The 18417-nt window shown below is 45.8% G+C and overlaps 1 protein-coding gene across 2 annotated transcripts in view; it reads left to right on the top strand.

Moving 5' to 3' along the window:
• The window catches only part of LOC135910444 (uncharacterized), a 263909-nt gene that overhangs the window by 129560 nt on the left and 115932 nt on the right, over positions 1 to 18417 (top strand). For both annotated transcript variants that reach the window (XM_065442481.1, XM_065442480.1), the window contains exon 3: positions 6954 to 7060. In XM_065442481.1, the coding sequence (XP_065298553.1) occupies positions 6954 to 7060 (107 nt within the window). The remainder of the gene's footprint in view (positions 1 to 6953; positions 7061 to 18417) is intronic.

Raw genomic sequence — 18417 nt, 5'->3', positions numbered from 1 at the left:
GGACGGTCGAAATGGACCGCGGAAGCCATTTCCGTTCAAAAAGGGTGCGCAAGCTAGACGATCCGAGCCTGTAGACATGGCGGAAAAGCCCGCAGAAAAGAGCGAGGAGAAAGTTAACGGAGAAACCGCACAAAAAGAACAGAAAAGAAAATTCGAATCTGTCAGACCAATTCGCTGTTACAAATGCCACAAACTGGGACATATAGCTGTAAACTGCGAGAAGCCAAGCGTAGTTTTTTCCTACGTGGAGGAAAAGGATGAGAATATGGAACTTTTAAGTCCATATCTCCACGACCTGCAAGTTAATGGAAAACCATGCCGAGTGCTAAGAGACAGTGCCGCCACGCTGGACATTGTCCATCCGTCTTACGTGATGGTAGAGGACTTCACCGGAGAAGTAGCATGGATAAAACAGGTTGTAGAAGAACACAGCGTGTGTCTGCCCGTGGCCAAAGTCAAAATCAGTGGACCATTCGGGGAGCTAGAGACTGAGGCTGCAGTTTCCAAATTTTTGTCACTGCAGTATCCCTACATCTTTTCGAATCGTTCGAATCAGTTACTGCGTGACAGAGGGCTCAAACTGGGAGAGGGCATAGTACAGGCATTGACCAGAGGCCAAGCTCGTAAGATCGCGGCGCTTTCGGCTGAAAATGCTCAAGCTCCTCCAGCTGAAGCAGAAAAGGGGATAGCTTCAATACCCGAATCCGAGCTAGGCCCGACGGACAAAAGAACAGTTGAGGAGAGCCTGCCAGTTGACCAGCTCAATGAGAGCGTAGCACTAGAGTGTCAGAGTTCTAGCCTGCAGGAAGAGCATGCAGACGCGCTCCCAAGCGAGACAGGGTCGTTATTATCACCGGCCTCAAAGAACTTTGATCAACTCTTACGCGTGGATAGAGAGTCACTGGCAGCTGAGCAAAAGAATGATGAGAGCTTAGCTAAATTACGGGACACCGCTAAAGAAGGCATTGCTAGGCGCAACGTAACGATACATGAGAAAGGAGGATTGTTGTATCGGCATTACAGAGATCGAAAGGGTAGGATTTTAGATCAGTTAGTCATACCGACTAAGTATAGGGAGGACCTTTTGAGTCTTTGTCATGGAAATGGGTGGTCCGGCCACCTAGGCATAAACAAATCAAAGGAAAGATTGCTTATGGAATACTACTGGCCTGGCTGTTTCAAAGATGTAGAAAACTTTGTAAGATCATGCGACGCCTGCCAGCGTTCTGGTAAACCAGGAGAGACTTGGAAAGCTCCACTGAAGGTAGTGCCCTTAATAACAGAGCCTTTCAGACGGCTTGTAATAGACACGGTAGGGCCTCTTCCAAAAACAAAATCAGGCTACAGGTACTTGTTTACCATGCTGTGTCCGGCTACCAAGTTTCCAGAAGCAATCCCTTTGAAAGAGCTCAGCTCCACTGAAGTAGTAGACGCGCTTTTGACAGTATTTGCACGAGTTGGGTTTGCAGCCGAAATTCAGGCAGATCAAGGGTCAGTATTCACGAGCGCACTGACTTCCACATTCTTGCAAAAGTGCGGGGTAAAGTTAATACACAGTTCTGTCTATCACCCTCAGTCAAACAGTTTAGAGAGGTGGCATTCGGTGCTTAAGCGAGTTTTGCGTGCGCTCTGTTACGAGCACAAGGAGGACTGGGAGAACTGTCTGCCGGCAACTTTGTTTGCTTTGCGAACGGTTCCACATGAAGCGACAGGGTTCTCACCAGCAGAACTAGTGTATGAGAGGACACTCCGTTCTCCACTGAGAATGTTAAGAGAGATGTGGGAAGAAAGAAGGGAGAGTCCAACTGTGGTTGAATACGTGCTAAATTTACTAGAACGGCTAAGCGCAACCCGAGAACTAGTCGGAAAGAACATGAAAATAGCTCAAAGGAACGCCAAATTCTATTACGACAAGAATGCGAGGCTTCGTACGTTTAAAGTTGACTTAACGATGAAAGCGGAAAAGTGTAGGTTTGGTTGTTCGCAAGTTACTTATCTGGGCCATGTTGTCGGTCAGGACATGAGACGGCCGGCTGAGCTGAAAATAGCTACGATTGGAGATTTTTCTCAGCCGCGCACGAAAACGGACGTTCGTTCATTTTTGGGACTTGTGGGGTACTATCAACGGTACATTCCGAATTACTCGCAATTGGCAAGTCCATTAACAGACGCCCTCCGAAAGGGAGCTCCGAGTAACGTACACTGGGATAAGGACAAAGAGAACGCTTTCCAAAGTTTGAAAACGCTATTGGTTTCTCGCCCTGTGCTTCGCGCGCCAGACTACACAAAGGAATTCATAGTTCAATGCGACGCAAGCGACAGAGGTATGGGCGTGGTACTTAGTCAAGTCGGCGACGATAACGAGGAGCATCCTATCCTCTACGCCAGCCGTAAAATAAATGTAAGAGAGGAAGCCTACAGCGCTTCAGAGAAGGAATGCGCTTGTTTGGTTTGGGCCGCCCAGAAGTTGTCGTGTTATTTGTACGGAGCGAAGTTCATCTTCGAGACCGACCACTGTCCTCTGACGTGGCTCAATCAAATGTCACACAAAAACGGCCGCTTGCTCCGATGGAGCCTCACTCTCCAAGAGTACAACTTCTCCGTTAGATATAAGAAGGGAAAGTTGCATAGCAATGCGGATGGTTTGAGCAGGCTAATTTGAATTCTGCGTTTGAGGGTCCCGCCTAAATTTTAGGGTTACTAGTGTTAATTTTATTAAGCGAAGAAGATCCCCTCTCATTTAGCAGGATTCCCTCCATGATTGCTGAATTTGTCAGCAGGAATTTGCTTCAGAAATTGGCATAGTGAAATGCAGCATTTTTTTTGTTTCTGCACTTATGTTGTTGTTGTTTTTTTTTGAAGCCTAGCGAGTCTAAAGTGAGAGCCAATGCACGTCATCTCGGCGCAGAGCCGTGTTGTGGGGTTCATTTTGCAGTTGCCTGTCCTTGTTGGATGTTTTGGGGCGGTGACATCAATGCACAAGTGGTCGCTGCGAGCCAAGACATCAATCCCCCCCCTGACCAGCAGCCGTTCTCTTCCTGCCTAGCGGTTGTCAGCGCTAGACAGTCGAGACTTTTGGGGCCATGGAGGCGCTGTAAAGAACGGCGGGTTGCACAACAAGATTGTCACCTTGCCACCCGATTACGACAAGGGGTGCAAGACGCGCACCTCCCGCTCTCCGCCGCTGCAGCTGCGAGGCGTTCAAAGAAGCGACCTTTGCGCTGGAATCCGCCGCCTTCCTCCAGCCCGCTTCGACATTGTGACAAGACGAGTTTGGTGTGTGGACAATGATTCCAGAGTTCCTCAACGCGGCGCTGATCTGACACGCCTGAAGAAGCTACCGCGGGAACGTCTTATTTTTGCGCTCTCACGGTTCAGCATGTTGCAAAACAACGAGCGTCCCTCGAGCGGCGTCGATTTTCCGGAACGGCACCACCTTCAACGCCGTCGCTTGGGCTTCGGAATGTGTGTGCCTTTGTGTCTGAAAACTGGTCTTCAGAGCAGCTGCGAGTTGGTGGTGTGTAAACGAACAGCCGCCGCGTCGTAGGACCAGCGGATCGAGTGTATAAAAACTGTGGTTGTGCGATTGTTGGACGCACTTCTCTTGAGCAGTCATGTTAGACTGGTTCACTTCTCTCATGCAGTCCTGTTGGACTAATACTATTTTTCTCAAACAGTCATGTTAGACTGAGTTAATTTTCTGTAAATAAACCCCCTTTTCCCCGTTCTCGATGAGAAGCAGTTCTTCACTTCCTCAACGATCTCAGCGTAAATAAGTTGGACGACGGCATGGGCCAGCTACCTTCGAATTCATGCCGTACTTCAATCTTGGCAAAGGACCACGGACGAAGGGATTGAGCCCCCAATCCTGACAGTATGGTTAGAAATGGAGGCTCGGGCAACAACAGACGGGCCTGGGGAGCCTTGTAACACAGTCGATAGGTAGTGGAGGTCAATACTTCGTCTAGGAGGTATGTAGGTGCCGATGATCTAAAACACATGCAGCTTAAATTTGAATCTCGCATACTTACACACACACACACTCGTTGATGTCATGACTGTATGCTTAACAAACGTCATTCGTTGCGTATACACATCAACACTTTGCTCTTATATTCATCTTCGCGTGACCATATCTGGACGTATCCGGAAAGTCGAAATGGCGATGTGAGGTTTGACTCGCATATCACGATAACTGGGAAGTGGTATTGAAAACCCGTTTACTAAAGTGAGACATGCGACCATTTAGACCTCATCATTCCATTGCATTAAAACAGAATTATACACTTTCTGTTGCAGTGTCCAGTATTTTATTGTGAGAGCCATGATTGCCACCATTATTTTAGAGCAGCTAATAGCGACTCCATAGGATCTACCGCCTACGCGACATATACTGCACTTGGTGTGGCCAATCCGGAGAGTAATATTCGCACCATGATTACTAGCTGTTTAAGGATGCCTATCACCATTTTATTTCGAAACCTTTCATTGCTTTCTTGGCTCTTGGGTAACGCCGAAAAAAATATCTCTCCCTGATACTTTTTAGGTAGTGAGGGCCCCTCAGCAGACGAAGAGGCCGCCTTATTCCTTCGCTGGCGTGGAGGTACTGGAGGGGGCCTACATTGTCTCTGTGGGCCTTGCTCTCTCTGTGGCATGTTTTACAGTTAAGGACGCAAAGGAAGTGCCTCTTCCTAACGGGACTTACTCTAGGAGCGTCGACGCCGTCGCCGCAACCGGCACCTCCTTTTGCGGAAGGAATCGACAGCCTACTGGTGCATGCAGTTCTCTCTGACCATTTTTCTCAGAATTCGATCTCCGCGGCCACATTGTAGCAGTCCTTGAATGCTGCTACATGGTCTCCGGAGAAATTTGCATATTTCATGGTTTCAGCCGCACAATATTATGTCTGATGGATACTACCACGTCGTCGGCACCATGCAGGATTCCAACACAGAGCACTCACGTGGCTCGGCTTGCAACAATTGTGACAGTGTAACAGTCGGTACACACACGTTCGTTCTGAGTGCCTCACATACCCTACTTCGATCGGTGTTGGCAAATAGTCTGACACGAAGAGCAACTTGATCCACCGGGAGCGACCGCATCGGTGGATGTCGAGGATTCGCACTTTTGATGACAGTCGAGATCGCAGGTCTTAATCCTTGATGTCAGTGTTAACGTCTGATACAACACCACTGAAAGTGTCCTAGATGTACGCTTCGAATGAGCGAACTCGAATGATGCCAACCACTTGAATAGCTTTCAAGGCCTCTAATGCAACTTGAACTCACGTCCACCATTAGAATGTTCATTTGACCACTATTGGGGATCAGTCTCACATGTCCTGAAGCTATTCGATTGAAATAATCGTTCAGCAATTGTCTCTTCAACGAAATAATATTCACTCCTGCTGTAGTTGGCGTGTAGCCGACGGAGGCAACCCGTTCGCGACATCTGCTTTTATGAGTGGAATCACTTCCTGTTGATGCCATGCAAAGCTTGCGCTTCAAGTGGGGTGATTGGACTAGCGTGCAATAGCTGTCCAAGTCCATCTCTGCGGCTGTTAAACTGTGAGATGATTTGGGAAGCCTATATTCTGTGATGTCGTGGTCTCCCAAGGGATGGGCTACTGTCGTAAGATTCGCGTTGTCAAGAGGGCACGGAGGTTCACCATCCTCCATCCCGGAGGACGACGTTTTCGGTGAAGCTCCTGATATCCAGAAGTCGCACAACTTCGAAGAACCACAGACCAAGGACGTTCCTTCCACACTACTTCTCACCCTCTTCCATGAAGAGAATAGAAACCTGACGAGTTGGTATTGGTTTATATCTGTGAAAAGCAGAGTGCTGAAATTGAATGCCAAAGCAGGCATAGATTCAGAACAAGAGCGCAAAACCAATTAAGAATTCTATATAAAAAGCGTGTTTACATACACATCGACTGTGGATGCGTCTGCAAGCCAACAAAAATCATAGCATGGCATAGTGATTATAGAAGTTAACAAAAATATATATAAGATGAAAAATTCGCAGTTTAGCCCAAAAGGTGAGGCTTCAATTGCAATGGCAAGTTAGCAGACAGCCAAACGAAATAAAGGAAGTAGATTTATCGACTACATAAACTTGTAAGCAACACACGCTTGCTAATTCAATTAACAACCATCGCATCAGCGCGCACAGGCAAACATGCGCAGATCACAGTCGATGACAGCAGACACTCGCTATGAAAACGCAGGTGTGAGGAAGCGGTGCAGCAGCAGCGAGCGAAGTGTTTTTCGCGCTGCCTATTGCTTCAACGCAAACTGACCGGCGGGAACACAGCCATGCAAAGCCACCGGCAGTCGTCCTCCTCCCTAATCTCTTCCCCCAAGGAGATCGCCTGCCGAAGTACAAGACCCCACCCCTGTACCTGCCCCCCGCCGCCGGTTATCCACGCGCGATGGAAGACGGTGCGCTTCATCCCCGCTTTCGTCCCTGGAGAGTGCGACATTGAGCCGCGTTTGTCGGTGTCAGCCTCCCACGCTCTCACTTGCACTACAGCATACGGAGCACGGTGACGGAGTTATCACCCTTGGCCATAGAGAACATCCCGGCGTCAGCGACGGCAAGACTGCGCCTTTGGTGTCCGAATGCTTGCTATCCCCACAAAATGAGAGGTGCTATCAAAAAATTAATGCTGTGTGGCACAACACTGCGACCACTTTGCGTAATCTAAGAAATATACTTTTCCATGAAAGCTATTGAAGTCTGACCAAAAATTGTGTGAGTCAGCCTGCAGTTATATGTTATGCTTTCTCTTATACATTTATAAAGCGCTATAGCACATTACCTTTACTGGCTATGACATGACTTTGTTGTGTTTTGGTGCTCGCTTCAGGTGAACAAGGCAAGTGTCGCAGTGCGCTATTGTTAGAAATCTATGTTATAATCACTGTTTCTTGTGGACTTTGCAGCCTCATGGCTCTGATGCCAAGGACATTAAATTCAAATTTCCTAGAGGTCTGACCAAAAAGATGACACTTTTAATGCTCTTTGGCCGCGAACCGCAGGCCGATCGACCGTGAGTAATACTGGCACATTATTTTTACATTAAAACTAGGTTTAATTAAAGTATGCCTAGCGGACGTCTGATTTAGGAAAAAACGCCTACGCGTCATGCCAGAAAATTGTGGGAGGGCGATTCCACTAAAGTTTTCAAGTTTACTTTCTTCGAAATGTTCACAGAAAGAAAATATGATGAGTGCTTGTGTGGACATAGTCACTGAAACGCACAGAAAACAAACGTGGTTCTCTAAAGAGAAAAATTCTCATTCATGTGACCGTAAGGCGTCCTCCGCCAAAGCTAATAAAAACTTATTGTTTGTGTTTTCTTTGTAGCTTTTTGTTACAGTTGGGTGGACAATTTATCCCTTTAATGCACTCTCCTGTACGTTGTGGACTTCTGCACAGCTAATTTCCAATGGTTGCTTCTCGTTGAATGTTTTAGAAACCCAGAAACGCAACACAATATGTAAAACGAAATACGTGCGATTAAAAATAACTATTGGGCTCATAACAAGTTGAGTAGCCTGCCGCGCAAGACTACAGGACAAAGTGAGGCAGTACAATACATACAGCTCTGACTTGCAGGTGAACCTTTGTTGAAGATATACGCACTCATACACATATGGCATGACATTCTCATTGAAAATCATAGAACTGCATAAAGACACGTGTTCTTCAGAAGGACAGAGCAGAGGACCGAGCCAGACACAGTGTCCTGCACTGTCCTACTTGAAATGCTTTCAATGTGTTGTGTCAGCTTGTCTTGATGCTTTTGCAACCACATAAAAACATGGGCGCTCCAGCAGCAACGAAGTTGAGATTAGTTGATTTGGCAGTTCTGCCGATACTGTACTAAGGGTCCCTTATTCTAACGTTCAAATACGTGGCGACCGCATTTTGAGAGGGAGGGGAAGAACACTATGACACTTGTCTACCCTGGGTTGGGCGAATGTCAAAGGAACCCAGTTAGTGAAAACTAATCACAAGCCCCGCACTTGTGAAATCGTTCCGGCAGGTTAAATCCCATATTTCAGGTTTAGTGCGAAGCATACCTTGCCCTATTCTTGGCAATTTGCAGTAGGAAAGTTGGCTCCCGTCTTGTCTCGCTTTAATAAAAAGAAAAATATTGATTGGCCCACGGACAACATTAACCTCTGCCGTGCAGCACAGCAACGCAGTCCTCTAGGCACTATTGCATGCATACTTCCTCGTTTTAAATGAAACCAGCTTTCTGACACAGTGGGTGCGTGCACCACGTGCCAAATTATCGTAATTTCCTTTCGTAAAAGCTCGCGTTTAGAGGCGCTCTCGGAGTTCAATTTCTCGTGGACTAGCCCACTTTCGCTAGAAATTTCCTAAATTAGTTTACGTTGGGTAGAAACAATGCGACAATATGCCAACTTGATGATCACCCAAGGTAATAGTGTTCGAACATTTCTTCATTGGAGCGCAAATGTCTTCTTCATTTTCGTAGGCACCTTTTGAATGGCCATAGATAAGGTACGATAGTATGACACCCAGTTTTTTGTGACGTCACAATCTGTGTTGCTCTTGTTTACGCTCATCGACTAGTCATGTAGAACCGAATGATCAGCACGACGTAACCTAGCGTCGAACGGCAGGCGTAGATATCATAGCTTAGATGGCCATACGACCCTGGTCGTCGTGCTGATATCGCCACACACTCATGCTCGCGACCCTCACCCGATCCACCAAGTTACGCGAACACACTGGTAAACTTGATAGCGGTTTACGGAGCCCTACGAAATGGTGGACAGCCAGGTACTTGCAAAACGCTTCGTATAGCATCATTTCTTTCCATTATCCTTCTCTATATACTTTCATGGAATTATCCCCATTTTTGTCTTGAGTAAACTGATTCTGATTCTGATTCCCCCAGTTCCTGGGATCTGCACAATTTAGTTTGATGGCTGCGAGTAAACATTGTTTCATGTTTGACAAACTAGCAATCACAGAAAATTACAATGAATAGTTGCTTAATTAAATTATTAGCTGCAGATGCCATACGCTCCCAGAGTCATGTTGCGGTTACAAATAATTATTCCTGGTACAGCAGCCCTAAATATTAATAGGTCAACTTTGACACTCTGAAAATGATCAGGAATCTAGCTGATGTGAAGAAACTTGTTTGTATGTCAAAATAGAAGAGTCATCAAAAATTATGTGAAAATTGCGCCAAACTGGTAAGGTTATGTTCACATGATTGAGAACGCAGAGCTAAACGCTCTAATAATCAAATCAATGAGCACGAAACGATGTTTCGAGATGTGCAGTCCACGAGCATCAGCAGCATATTGCAGCAAGCACAATAATATCACATAACAAAGCAATTCTGCGAATAAGAAGGTGCTGGGGGTCCAATTCAGAAAAAGTTTAATTAGTAAGTGATTGGCTACATTCGCTAATATCGTGTCGAGCATCGTCAATGGCTGAAGTTTTCCTTTATGAACGATTCCAGGGAAAGAACGTTTCTAAGGATAGGCTCATGATCTTCCAAAATGCGTCAGTTCGATGGCGATGTGCAACAAGATGTGGACAAATCCGAGAAAACTTCAATGCCAAGTGATCTGGCTAGCTAAAAATAATAAAATATTCAATATATGCTTCGTACTTCTTTGACATGGGCGTGGTATGCTTCGAGTACAACAAAACGTGATTTCCAGTGCACAACGACACAAAATAAGTTGACAAAGTTACTGTAAATATAGTGATAATATCGGCTAGATGGCTCTACATAGTTTGTTGATCAGAGCACTAAGGCGAGGACAAATAATAGTGCATCGTGTCGCACCATGTGATTTTCTCTGCCATCACTGTTAACCGTCTCCTTATGGCTCTGCCAAAACAAATAGTGTAAATGCCTTTCATTGAAAACATTGCTAATTTCTCTTTAAGAAGGGGACATCCATGATGTGATTCTATCTCTAATATTTAGCACAAATATGGGCAAGAACTGTACAACAAAAAGGTGAAGAAACTCAGAGAGAAAGCCATAGCTCCTGAATATACTGGTAATGACTAGTGATGCATCAGTGCGCCTTGCATTGCCTTTTCAAGCAGATAATCGCGAAATATCGATGTTGCATGTGTAGGTAGTTGCTAGCGCACAGATTAGGATCAGCTGACTATTTATTCTGCTTGAATATCCGATACGGATGCCACCTTCTGTTTCTGATGCATATAACCGCGTGCGACGGAATAGGCTTACTTCTATCTGAACAAATAATATGCTCTCAGTAATAAAACTACGTTGTAGCCAGCGCTCGTGTCTATCCTATCTTTTTGAGTTTTTTCTGTGTGCACGCTAAATATGTTTGGTCATCGAATAAAATAACTACTTCGATTTTTCACATTCTGAAGGCACAGTATGGTGTGTGTGTGTTTGTGTGAAAACATTTATTCGAATGAGGCCAGGAGACTCGACTTCTTAAGTCAAGGCGGGCCACTCCCACGTTGGCACTGACAGGCCAAGCCTTTCAGCGACGTCATGGGCCCTCTGGACAGCCCTTAGTGTGTCCTGCAATAATGGGCTTTCAATCCTTTTCACCCACAGTGTCCATTCTTCGATGAGGTTGTGGAGAGTCGCGAGGCACCCCGCCAGCATATATCTGATTCCAATGATGCCATTACAATCGTTGCAGTCCATCCTAATCTCCCTCTCTGGATATCTTTTATTAATGGTGTACAGTGTGGGATATGTACCTGTTTGCAATGAGCGCAGTGAGACTGCCTGAGCCCTGTTCAGTTTCGAATGTGGCAATGGGAATTGCCTGCGTCCTAAATAGTAGTGTTTGGTAATGTCATTGTATGTTATTAAATGATCTCTAGATTTCCTGGCTTGATGGTGAACGGCTCGGTTGTGAGTGACTGTCATGGTTAGCAAGTCCTCGTGCCAAGTCATGAGCAACCTCATTGAGGTTTATTCGAGTCTCGTCCACTTTTGCCATATGCGCAGGACACCATCGCATTTCAGTTCTCATAATCCCCATGCTTTCAAAAAGTTTCACTGTAACACCAGCTACGTAGCTTTTATGAAAACACTTTATAGCGGATTTCGAATCACTGTAAATGCAGGCCCACTTATTACTCCTGATGGCTAGAGCAATTGCCACTTGTTCCGCCACCATAGGGTCCTTGGTAAAAATAGTGATAGCATCTTGCACCTTCCCTTGACAATTTGAGACAATGGCCGTATATGCTTCTTTACCTTTCACCCAGGCTGCATCAACTACAGCTGCCAATTGGTTCTGCTGTTCTATTTCCTGCAAGAGTGCTTTAGCTCTTGCCTTTTTACTTTCGACATTATATTCTAGATGCATGTTTCTGGGGAGAGGGTTGGTTCTTATCTTGTTCCTAGCGTCAGTGCACAGTGTGGAGCGTCGAACAATGATTCAATGCATGCATTTACACTTATGCCTACTATGGCAGGAGATTCGTAATAAAGCAGTTATTCAAAACTAGCTACCACCAAAAAAAAGTTCAGAAACGTTCAATACACACAGTTCCTTAACTAAGAGCTGTAAATGAGCACAAATACTAACAAAGCTAAGCTTACGAGATTTGCCCCTCGCATAAAAACTACGATGCACACTAAACACACTAAACGATGAACCTTTGAAAAGTGTGGACTTCTTTAAATGCAGAGGCTTCGATCTTAGTTCTACTTTTTAGCTGGCAATATTATGGGGACTTTATTGTGTCTATCATGTGTAAAACACTTGGCCTTGTGTAAAACACGACGTAGTGCGCTACCACTGGACGTGGGCTCCTTAATGACCCGCGTTTTCGTCTTAATTTGCGAGTTTCCTCGCTTGACCTCCGCTCTCAGTAGCGAAAATTCGGTCGATGACTACCCGCCTCACCAGGTGGGAGAACTTTTTGGCCTCCAAGCCGTACCAGCAGCTCCAACGGCAACCGAAAGAGTTGGCAAAGAAAGGTCCCCATACCTCCTAGTGCTTGCATGATGCAAGTGGAGAGATGAATGCTACTGCAGAACATCAAGTGCCCGCTGGGCAGCTGGCTGGCAGTGACCACTTCAATTCAAGTGCGACAACGGATGCTGACCTCCAGACGAACTCTCCCAAGAGAGCACGCAGCGACGATCATGAGCCGTACAGCGATGCCACAATAGTTGAACCCGCCGACATGGAAGCGAAAGACAGATCGTTTACCACAGTGACGTACAAGAAATCCGACCAAGTGCGAATAACGTGATTTTCAAACTCTTTGACCTGGAAGCGTCGTTTTGGAAAGTGAATCAAGACAAGGTGGGCAGCGAGACTATTACCACGGTAAAAAAATTTACAACCACTTGGTGTAACGAGGGAAGGTAACTTTTACGTGAATGCTTCTTCTCTCACTGCCTCTACGGGACTACTTGAGTTAACTACGTTGCAGGCCTTGCATTGGAACCATAAGTACCGTCATCGTACACGAGAACTCTTGGAAAAATAAGACATTTTCCAATTCAATACGCTGAAGACCAACTACTTCAATACCTAAAAGATAGCGACATGATTTCTGTTAAGAGGCAGATCAGATAACTCCGGTTAGATGAAGCAGTGGAACCACATGTACTTGAGAGTGTCATCCTACAGTTCTTGCCTGACAAACGATTGCCAACACGTGTCCTACAAGTCATCTAGTGGAAGTACATTTAACCTGTGACTCCAGGCTACAATTACCAGCGATTTCGCCATCTTTCTAAGTCTTGCCATGGCCAATTGCGATGCAAGATCTGTGCGGGAGCGCATGATTCTAAAGCCTGCATCTCTAGAAATCAGTCCAAGTGCACCAACTACCGTGGAGACCACACAGCTTCATACGCTAGATCTCCCAAGCATCAAGCGGCTTCATTACTCAGGAGACAAGAAATATTACATCGTCGGAGCCACAAGCAAGGCTCCCCTCCTCTTAACTTAGATGATGTCAACCCAGTGAATGCAGCTCATCCGTTACAACCAGCAGAGCGCAAGAAAACGTATGCGGTGGAGGCTAATGGTTTACAGGAGATGAAAGGCAAACCAAACACAAAAGACAGCTAAGGAAAGACGTCGCCAAGTGTTGTAGACCGCTAATATGAGTCTCAGCAGGCATTCATCCATTTGAGAACACAAGCACCTGCGAATGTCTCACGTGAAGTGGAATCATCTGAGGAGCATATGGGATGTGTATGCTCTTTGTTGCACAAAAATCAATTCTGTGAGCGTTTCCTATGGGAAACAACCTTTTAGTGGTGATGGCTGTTCATTCGTTAGAACCACGGGTACTATAAAACTAGCTTGCAACATAGCCCAATGGCTCGCCAGATGGATACTTGTTTTCGAAACAGAATCCTAATTCAATGTAATGCAAATGGCATTCGATCTAAGAGTGCAGACTTCAGGAAGCTTGTTTCGCAATACAGGTTCCCCATTGTGTGTCTTAAGGAAGCCGGCGTTGACCGTAAGTTCTGTCTCGAACTACGTCATAGACTCATCTTCACGAACTATAATATAATCGTGTTTCGCCATCCAGTATCATACTGTAGACCCTTCAAAAGCCTTGCTACAGCTCTTGGCTTATCTGATCAAGAAATTACAAACACGTTCTGCGCAAAACTAGAAAACTTCGCAAATCCTGTAGCAATTTCAGATCAGTCTATCTTTTCAATGCAACAACGGATTGAACATGCTTGCAATTTACCTCATACCCAATGGGATATTCTGTTCTGTATAAAAGAACTGCAGCACGGCTTCTAGAAGAAGCGCTAAAGAACAGTGGCTGGTCCTAACAACATCTCTTATTGTACCTTGAAAAACCTTAGCCCGACAGGCACGTCCACTTTCCTACACGTCTTCAAAAAGCTGGTGGAGGAAGCACATGTTACTGTGAGTTGGAAGATCGCTAACGTAGTCCCGTTGCTAAAGCCTCGCAAAATGCCACTGTCTCTTGACTCATTCCGTCCTGTTAGTTTAACGAGCTGTGTTTCAAAGGTGATGGAAAAAAATTATGGATATTAGACTGCCATGGCGGATAGAATGCAGCACTTGTCTACCAGATCAAATTTCTGGCTTCCGAAAACGTAGATGTTTAATGGACGGCATTTTTGACTGGGTAACGTTTGTTTTCCAAGGGATTAGCTGTGGGAACTTTGCTGTTATTATGTTTATGGATATAAAGTTGGCCTTTGCCTTGGTCAGTCACCTTCATATTCTGCTTGGACTCTCAACTCTCAGAGTGAGTGCATGGCGCAGTTCTCAAATGGCTCGCTAACTCCTTGAAAGACAGAAAGATATACATAAATACAAATGACGGACAAAGGGACGCATACACCATAAAAAAGGAGTTCCGCAAGGAAGTGTAATGAGTCTACTTCTCTTCAGTGCCGCAATAGCAGGTTTACCAGCAGTACTTCCAGCAGGCATAAACATATCAATGTATGCTGATTAAATTCGCACATTGACATTGAACAAGTCTCTAGAAGTTGCCAAGCATCGGCTGCAGGAAAATGTGAACACAACAGGTGATAATTGAAGAGAACCGGGCATGAAGCTATCTTATGCCAAATCAGCGGTTTTGCCTTTCACAAGAAAAAAATTAGAAATTTTGGTCTTTCAACAGATGGCCATGAGATCGAGCATGTTCGGAAACATTGTTTTCTCGGCGTGATTCTAGACCACCAGTATCGATGGACTCATAATTTGACCGCCCTAGAAGACTAAATTACTTGTGTTGTAAATGTTCTCCGCAGAATCGCAGGCACGAAGTGGGGTTGAAGAACTGCATCCCTGCTTCACGTCCACTCGGCAATTGTGCGTCATAGAGTTGCTTACTCCGCCCCTATATTGCACAAATTATCTGCGACGTTCCTCCATCGACTACAGCTGTTGCAAGCTCGGAGTTTGCAAGTCTGACTAGGAGTCCCACAAGCTACGTCCAGTCACCTCACTATTGCAGAAGTGCGGGAACCGCATTTCACGGTGATTCGTATGCTGGAAACCGGCCGACATCTCTTAAGAATTTCTACTCAGCATTCTGCACAGCCTCTTCTCTCTCTGATAGAGAACCGTCCGGGTGCCCAGTTACACGCCGTGTTTCAAGAGCATAAATCCCTACTCTCACGATCACTCTTTTGGCAGTCAGACCTCTTCTACCCACCACGGCTTCTACATGCGCCGAAAACCGAAACGTCAATCGAAGGGCTTAAAAATAACAGCGAGGTTTCCACATTAGCAGCAGAGCAATTAGCGTTACAACGCTTATTTGACAAGTACTAAGCATCTATTCACCTCTACATTGACGGTTCTGTAATCAAAGAAAGTGCGGCTGCAGCTTATGTTATACCATCCTTAGAGGTAGAGCACGCTTGTCGGCTAGGGCTCACGTCGTCACCACCACTAGCGGAATTAGAGGCGATTCTCCAAGCCAATCATGTCATCAAACATATGAGACACCAATAAAGTGGTTAATTTGCACCGCCTCCTTATCGGCTTTAGCATGTCTTGATAATATTAATGACAGCCAACCACACACGAATACCACATGCAATACTGAACAGTGCCATTTCGATGGGGGCGATACACAAAGACGTAAAAAAGGGTAAAAAGAAACATGAAGGGATATTACAATGGGTCCCGATCCATGCTGGGAGGGTATAGCAGGCAACGAACTGGCGAACTCATTGCCAAATCGGCCCATAAAGACGCAGAAATTCAACTCATCCCTTTACCACCAATGGACACAAACAGATACCGAGAGTACAAAAAAAAGGCTTCTGTATGTCAACATAGTTTAATGAAAATACTAAGGAATCAATTCTTCACGAAGTGGACCCTGAACTCAAATACCAGCTTGATGTACAACTTTCTAAAGCTACCGAGACGCTAATTCATAGAATGCGCTTTGGGACAGCATAAACCAAACATTTCCTATATTGCATCAAACGGGCTCTTTGGTCTCACCCGGCTTGCTCTTGTGGCCAAGACGATGAGCATGTTCGCCATCTACTCCTCGAGTGCCCTATATACGAGCTGCAAAGACGACAGCTAGAACAAAAGCTACACGCCACTGATCCTCACCGGCCTCTGTCACTCGCAAAATTGCTAAGCCCATGGCCATCGAAAATAACACAGCAAAAAGCATTGAGCGCACGTGAACATTTTTAGAGCGCAGCTCTTTGGCGTCCGTTCCTGGGTTTCGCGTCGTCGTCGGCGTTGTCGTCGGCCTCGTAACCAGCACCGCCCCCCTTTCATCCCCCCAGCGCTAGCAGCGACCGACTGATACCGCTGGATGCCGCTGACGCCGCTAGAGAGTCAAGATAACGTGACTGCAAAGGGCCCCCCCCCCCCCCCCTGTTCTTGTGTGGCGGATAGGGTGCTCTTCAGTTGCCGAGGCGCCGGTTATTTCACGTAGGCCCCGGCACGTCGACGAATACGTGACCACCTTCCCACGGCTAGACCTGGTTCTTAGCGCTGCGGAAGCGAGGGTATCATATTGTTTGTGCCGGCATCGGCGGCGTTGTCCCTGAAACCAACTCCGCAGCTGGGGTTGACTCACTATCGGCGTCAGCGGCATCAGTCAGTCGCTGCTATCTCCTCCCTCCTCCCTTTATCGTGTTGTCCGCTTGCTGCGCGCGCTTCTGCCCCCATCGTTTGCCGCTGGGTGTACACGCCGCCCCCCTCCCCCCTCTTCCTGCGAGTCTCCGGTTGTCAGCGCCGGCTCGAACTTAATTCCTTTCTGCGCTCCTCCTCCAATGCAACCCCTGTGCGGTGGCAATCAGAGAGCCAGATCGGTGGCGGCGCATCTGTATATGTGCACCGCCCGAGCCGAAATTGCCGCTGCCGTTAGACAAACAGCAATTTCCTAACACTTATGCGGGAGAACATCCCGTTCCTCTCGCTCGTAACGCGTCCCACGGCTGTGACAACCTCGCGAGGCACTTGTATAGATCTCGTCTTTGAGAATCAAGCATTGGTGTACCAAGTCGAACATATATCAGTCTATTACTCCGACCACAAAGCTTCCTTCATGACTGTCAAGAACTGTTAGTGGAGTCTTTGTTAGAGGAATACGTGTGAAAAATAAAAAAAAAGTTCTGTGATAGCGCATACATGTGTTGCTCGATTTCTTTGCCTCAATCTATCGAAAAGGTGAAACAGCTTATTTGCTGCCCTCAAATTTCGCATTAGGAAGTAACGTAATTGTCGGTAATTTTTTATGGAGAAACAGGCATACTTAACAAGTAAGTACTAGGTATTTCACTGAATAATCACACGACGTTACATGGCGTTCTATTATTTGTAATAATAGTGCTAGCATAATACGTGTTATACTTTTTTGTATTATGTGCGTGAGATATTTAAGCACTGCGTGACTCCTAATCTGTTTATACCCTCATCGAAGTCAACGTCACGGCCGTTTGTGTGTGTTTGTGACTGCATACGAACTCATTGTGGTGCAACTTGCATTTGACTTTTATATTGTTATGTACATGGCCGTACAGGACTGTACTGTGGATTTCTTGCCGTGTGACGTGTTTCTTTTCATTGTCCTACATAATTTTATATGGTTGCTTTCGCTATGCGAAAAGGACTAGCCGTCTTCATTATAAGGTGACTATGTCTGTTAATTTTATTTTCATTTCAATAAAAAAATGTTGGCCTCATTTGTAGTACGCTTGCTAAGGCTAACAGCGATGCATAGTTACTTGCGTTCACTGCAACAGTTCCCTTAAAGCCTGAGTATGCGTAATTTATCTGGAGAACATACCAGGCGTATGTTATTATAAAATTCGAGTCATTGCAGAATGAGCCAGTGCAACTGAATGCAGCTAACTGCGCAAACTTTGAAGCGCCATCAAAATAAAAACAAAAGTAATTTGTATGAACTGGGCAACAGGGGCACTGTGGAAAAGAAGGCTAGAAAAGCGTAAGATCTGAACTGAAAGCATATTTAGCGCCAGCAAACAAGGACGTAAGGGAGACGACAAAACAATGCGCTATCAGGAAGTACACCTATATAAACCATGCACAGTGGCGCCACCTTATCCAAAACTTATCCATCCAAAAAAGCCGTCTCCTTATCTAACAGGTCGATTGAAGGGGCACTAACACACGTGTCTCTATTCCGCCAGATAGCCTGCGCTTCAATGATCTCTCGCACGTCTTTACCTTTGTGCTTTGCAAGAACCCGACAGGATTCATAGACCGGCGCACAGCCGCATTCTTGACAGTGGGTTGATAGATGATCGTTTTGCTTATTTTTCACAGTTTGGCAATGTTCCCGTAATCGGTCATTAAGACATCTCCCTGTCTATCCGATGTATATCTTCCCACAGGACAGCGGAAGCTCATATACAACACTTTCTGCGCA

Source organism: Dermacentor albipictus, chromosome 8 (genome assembly GCF_038994185.2).
Source record: "Dermacentor albipictus isolate Rhodes 1998 colony chromosome 8, USDA_Dalb.pri_finalv2, whole genome shotgun sequence".
NCBI lineage: Eukaryota > Metazoa > Arthropoda > Arachnida > Ixodida > Ixodidae > Dermacentor > Dermacentor albipictus.
The sequence above is the reverse complement of the archived record's forward strand: the minus strand, read 5'-3'. Positions and strand labels throughout refer to the sequence as shown.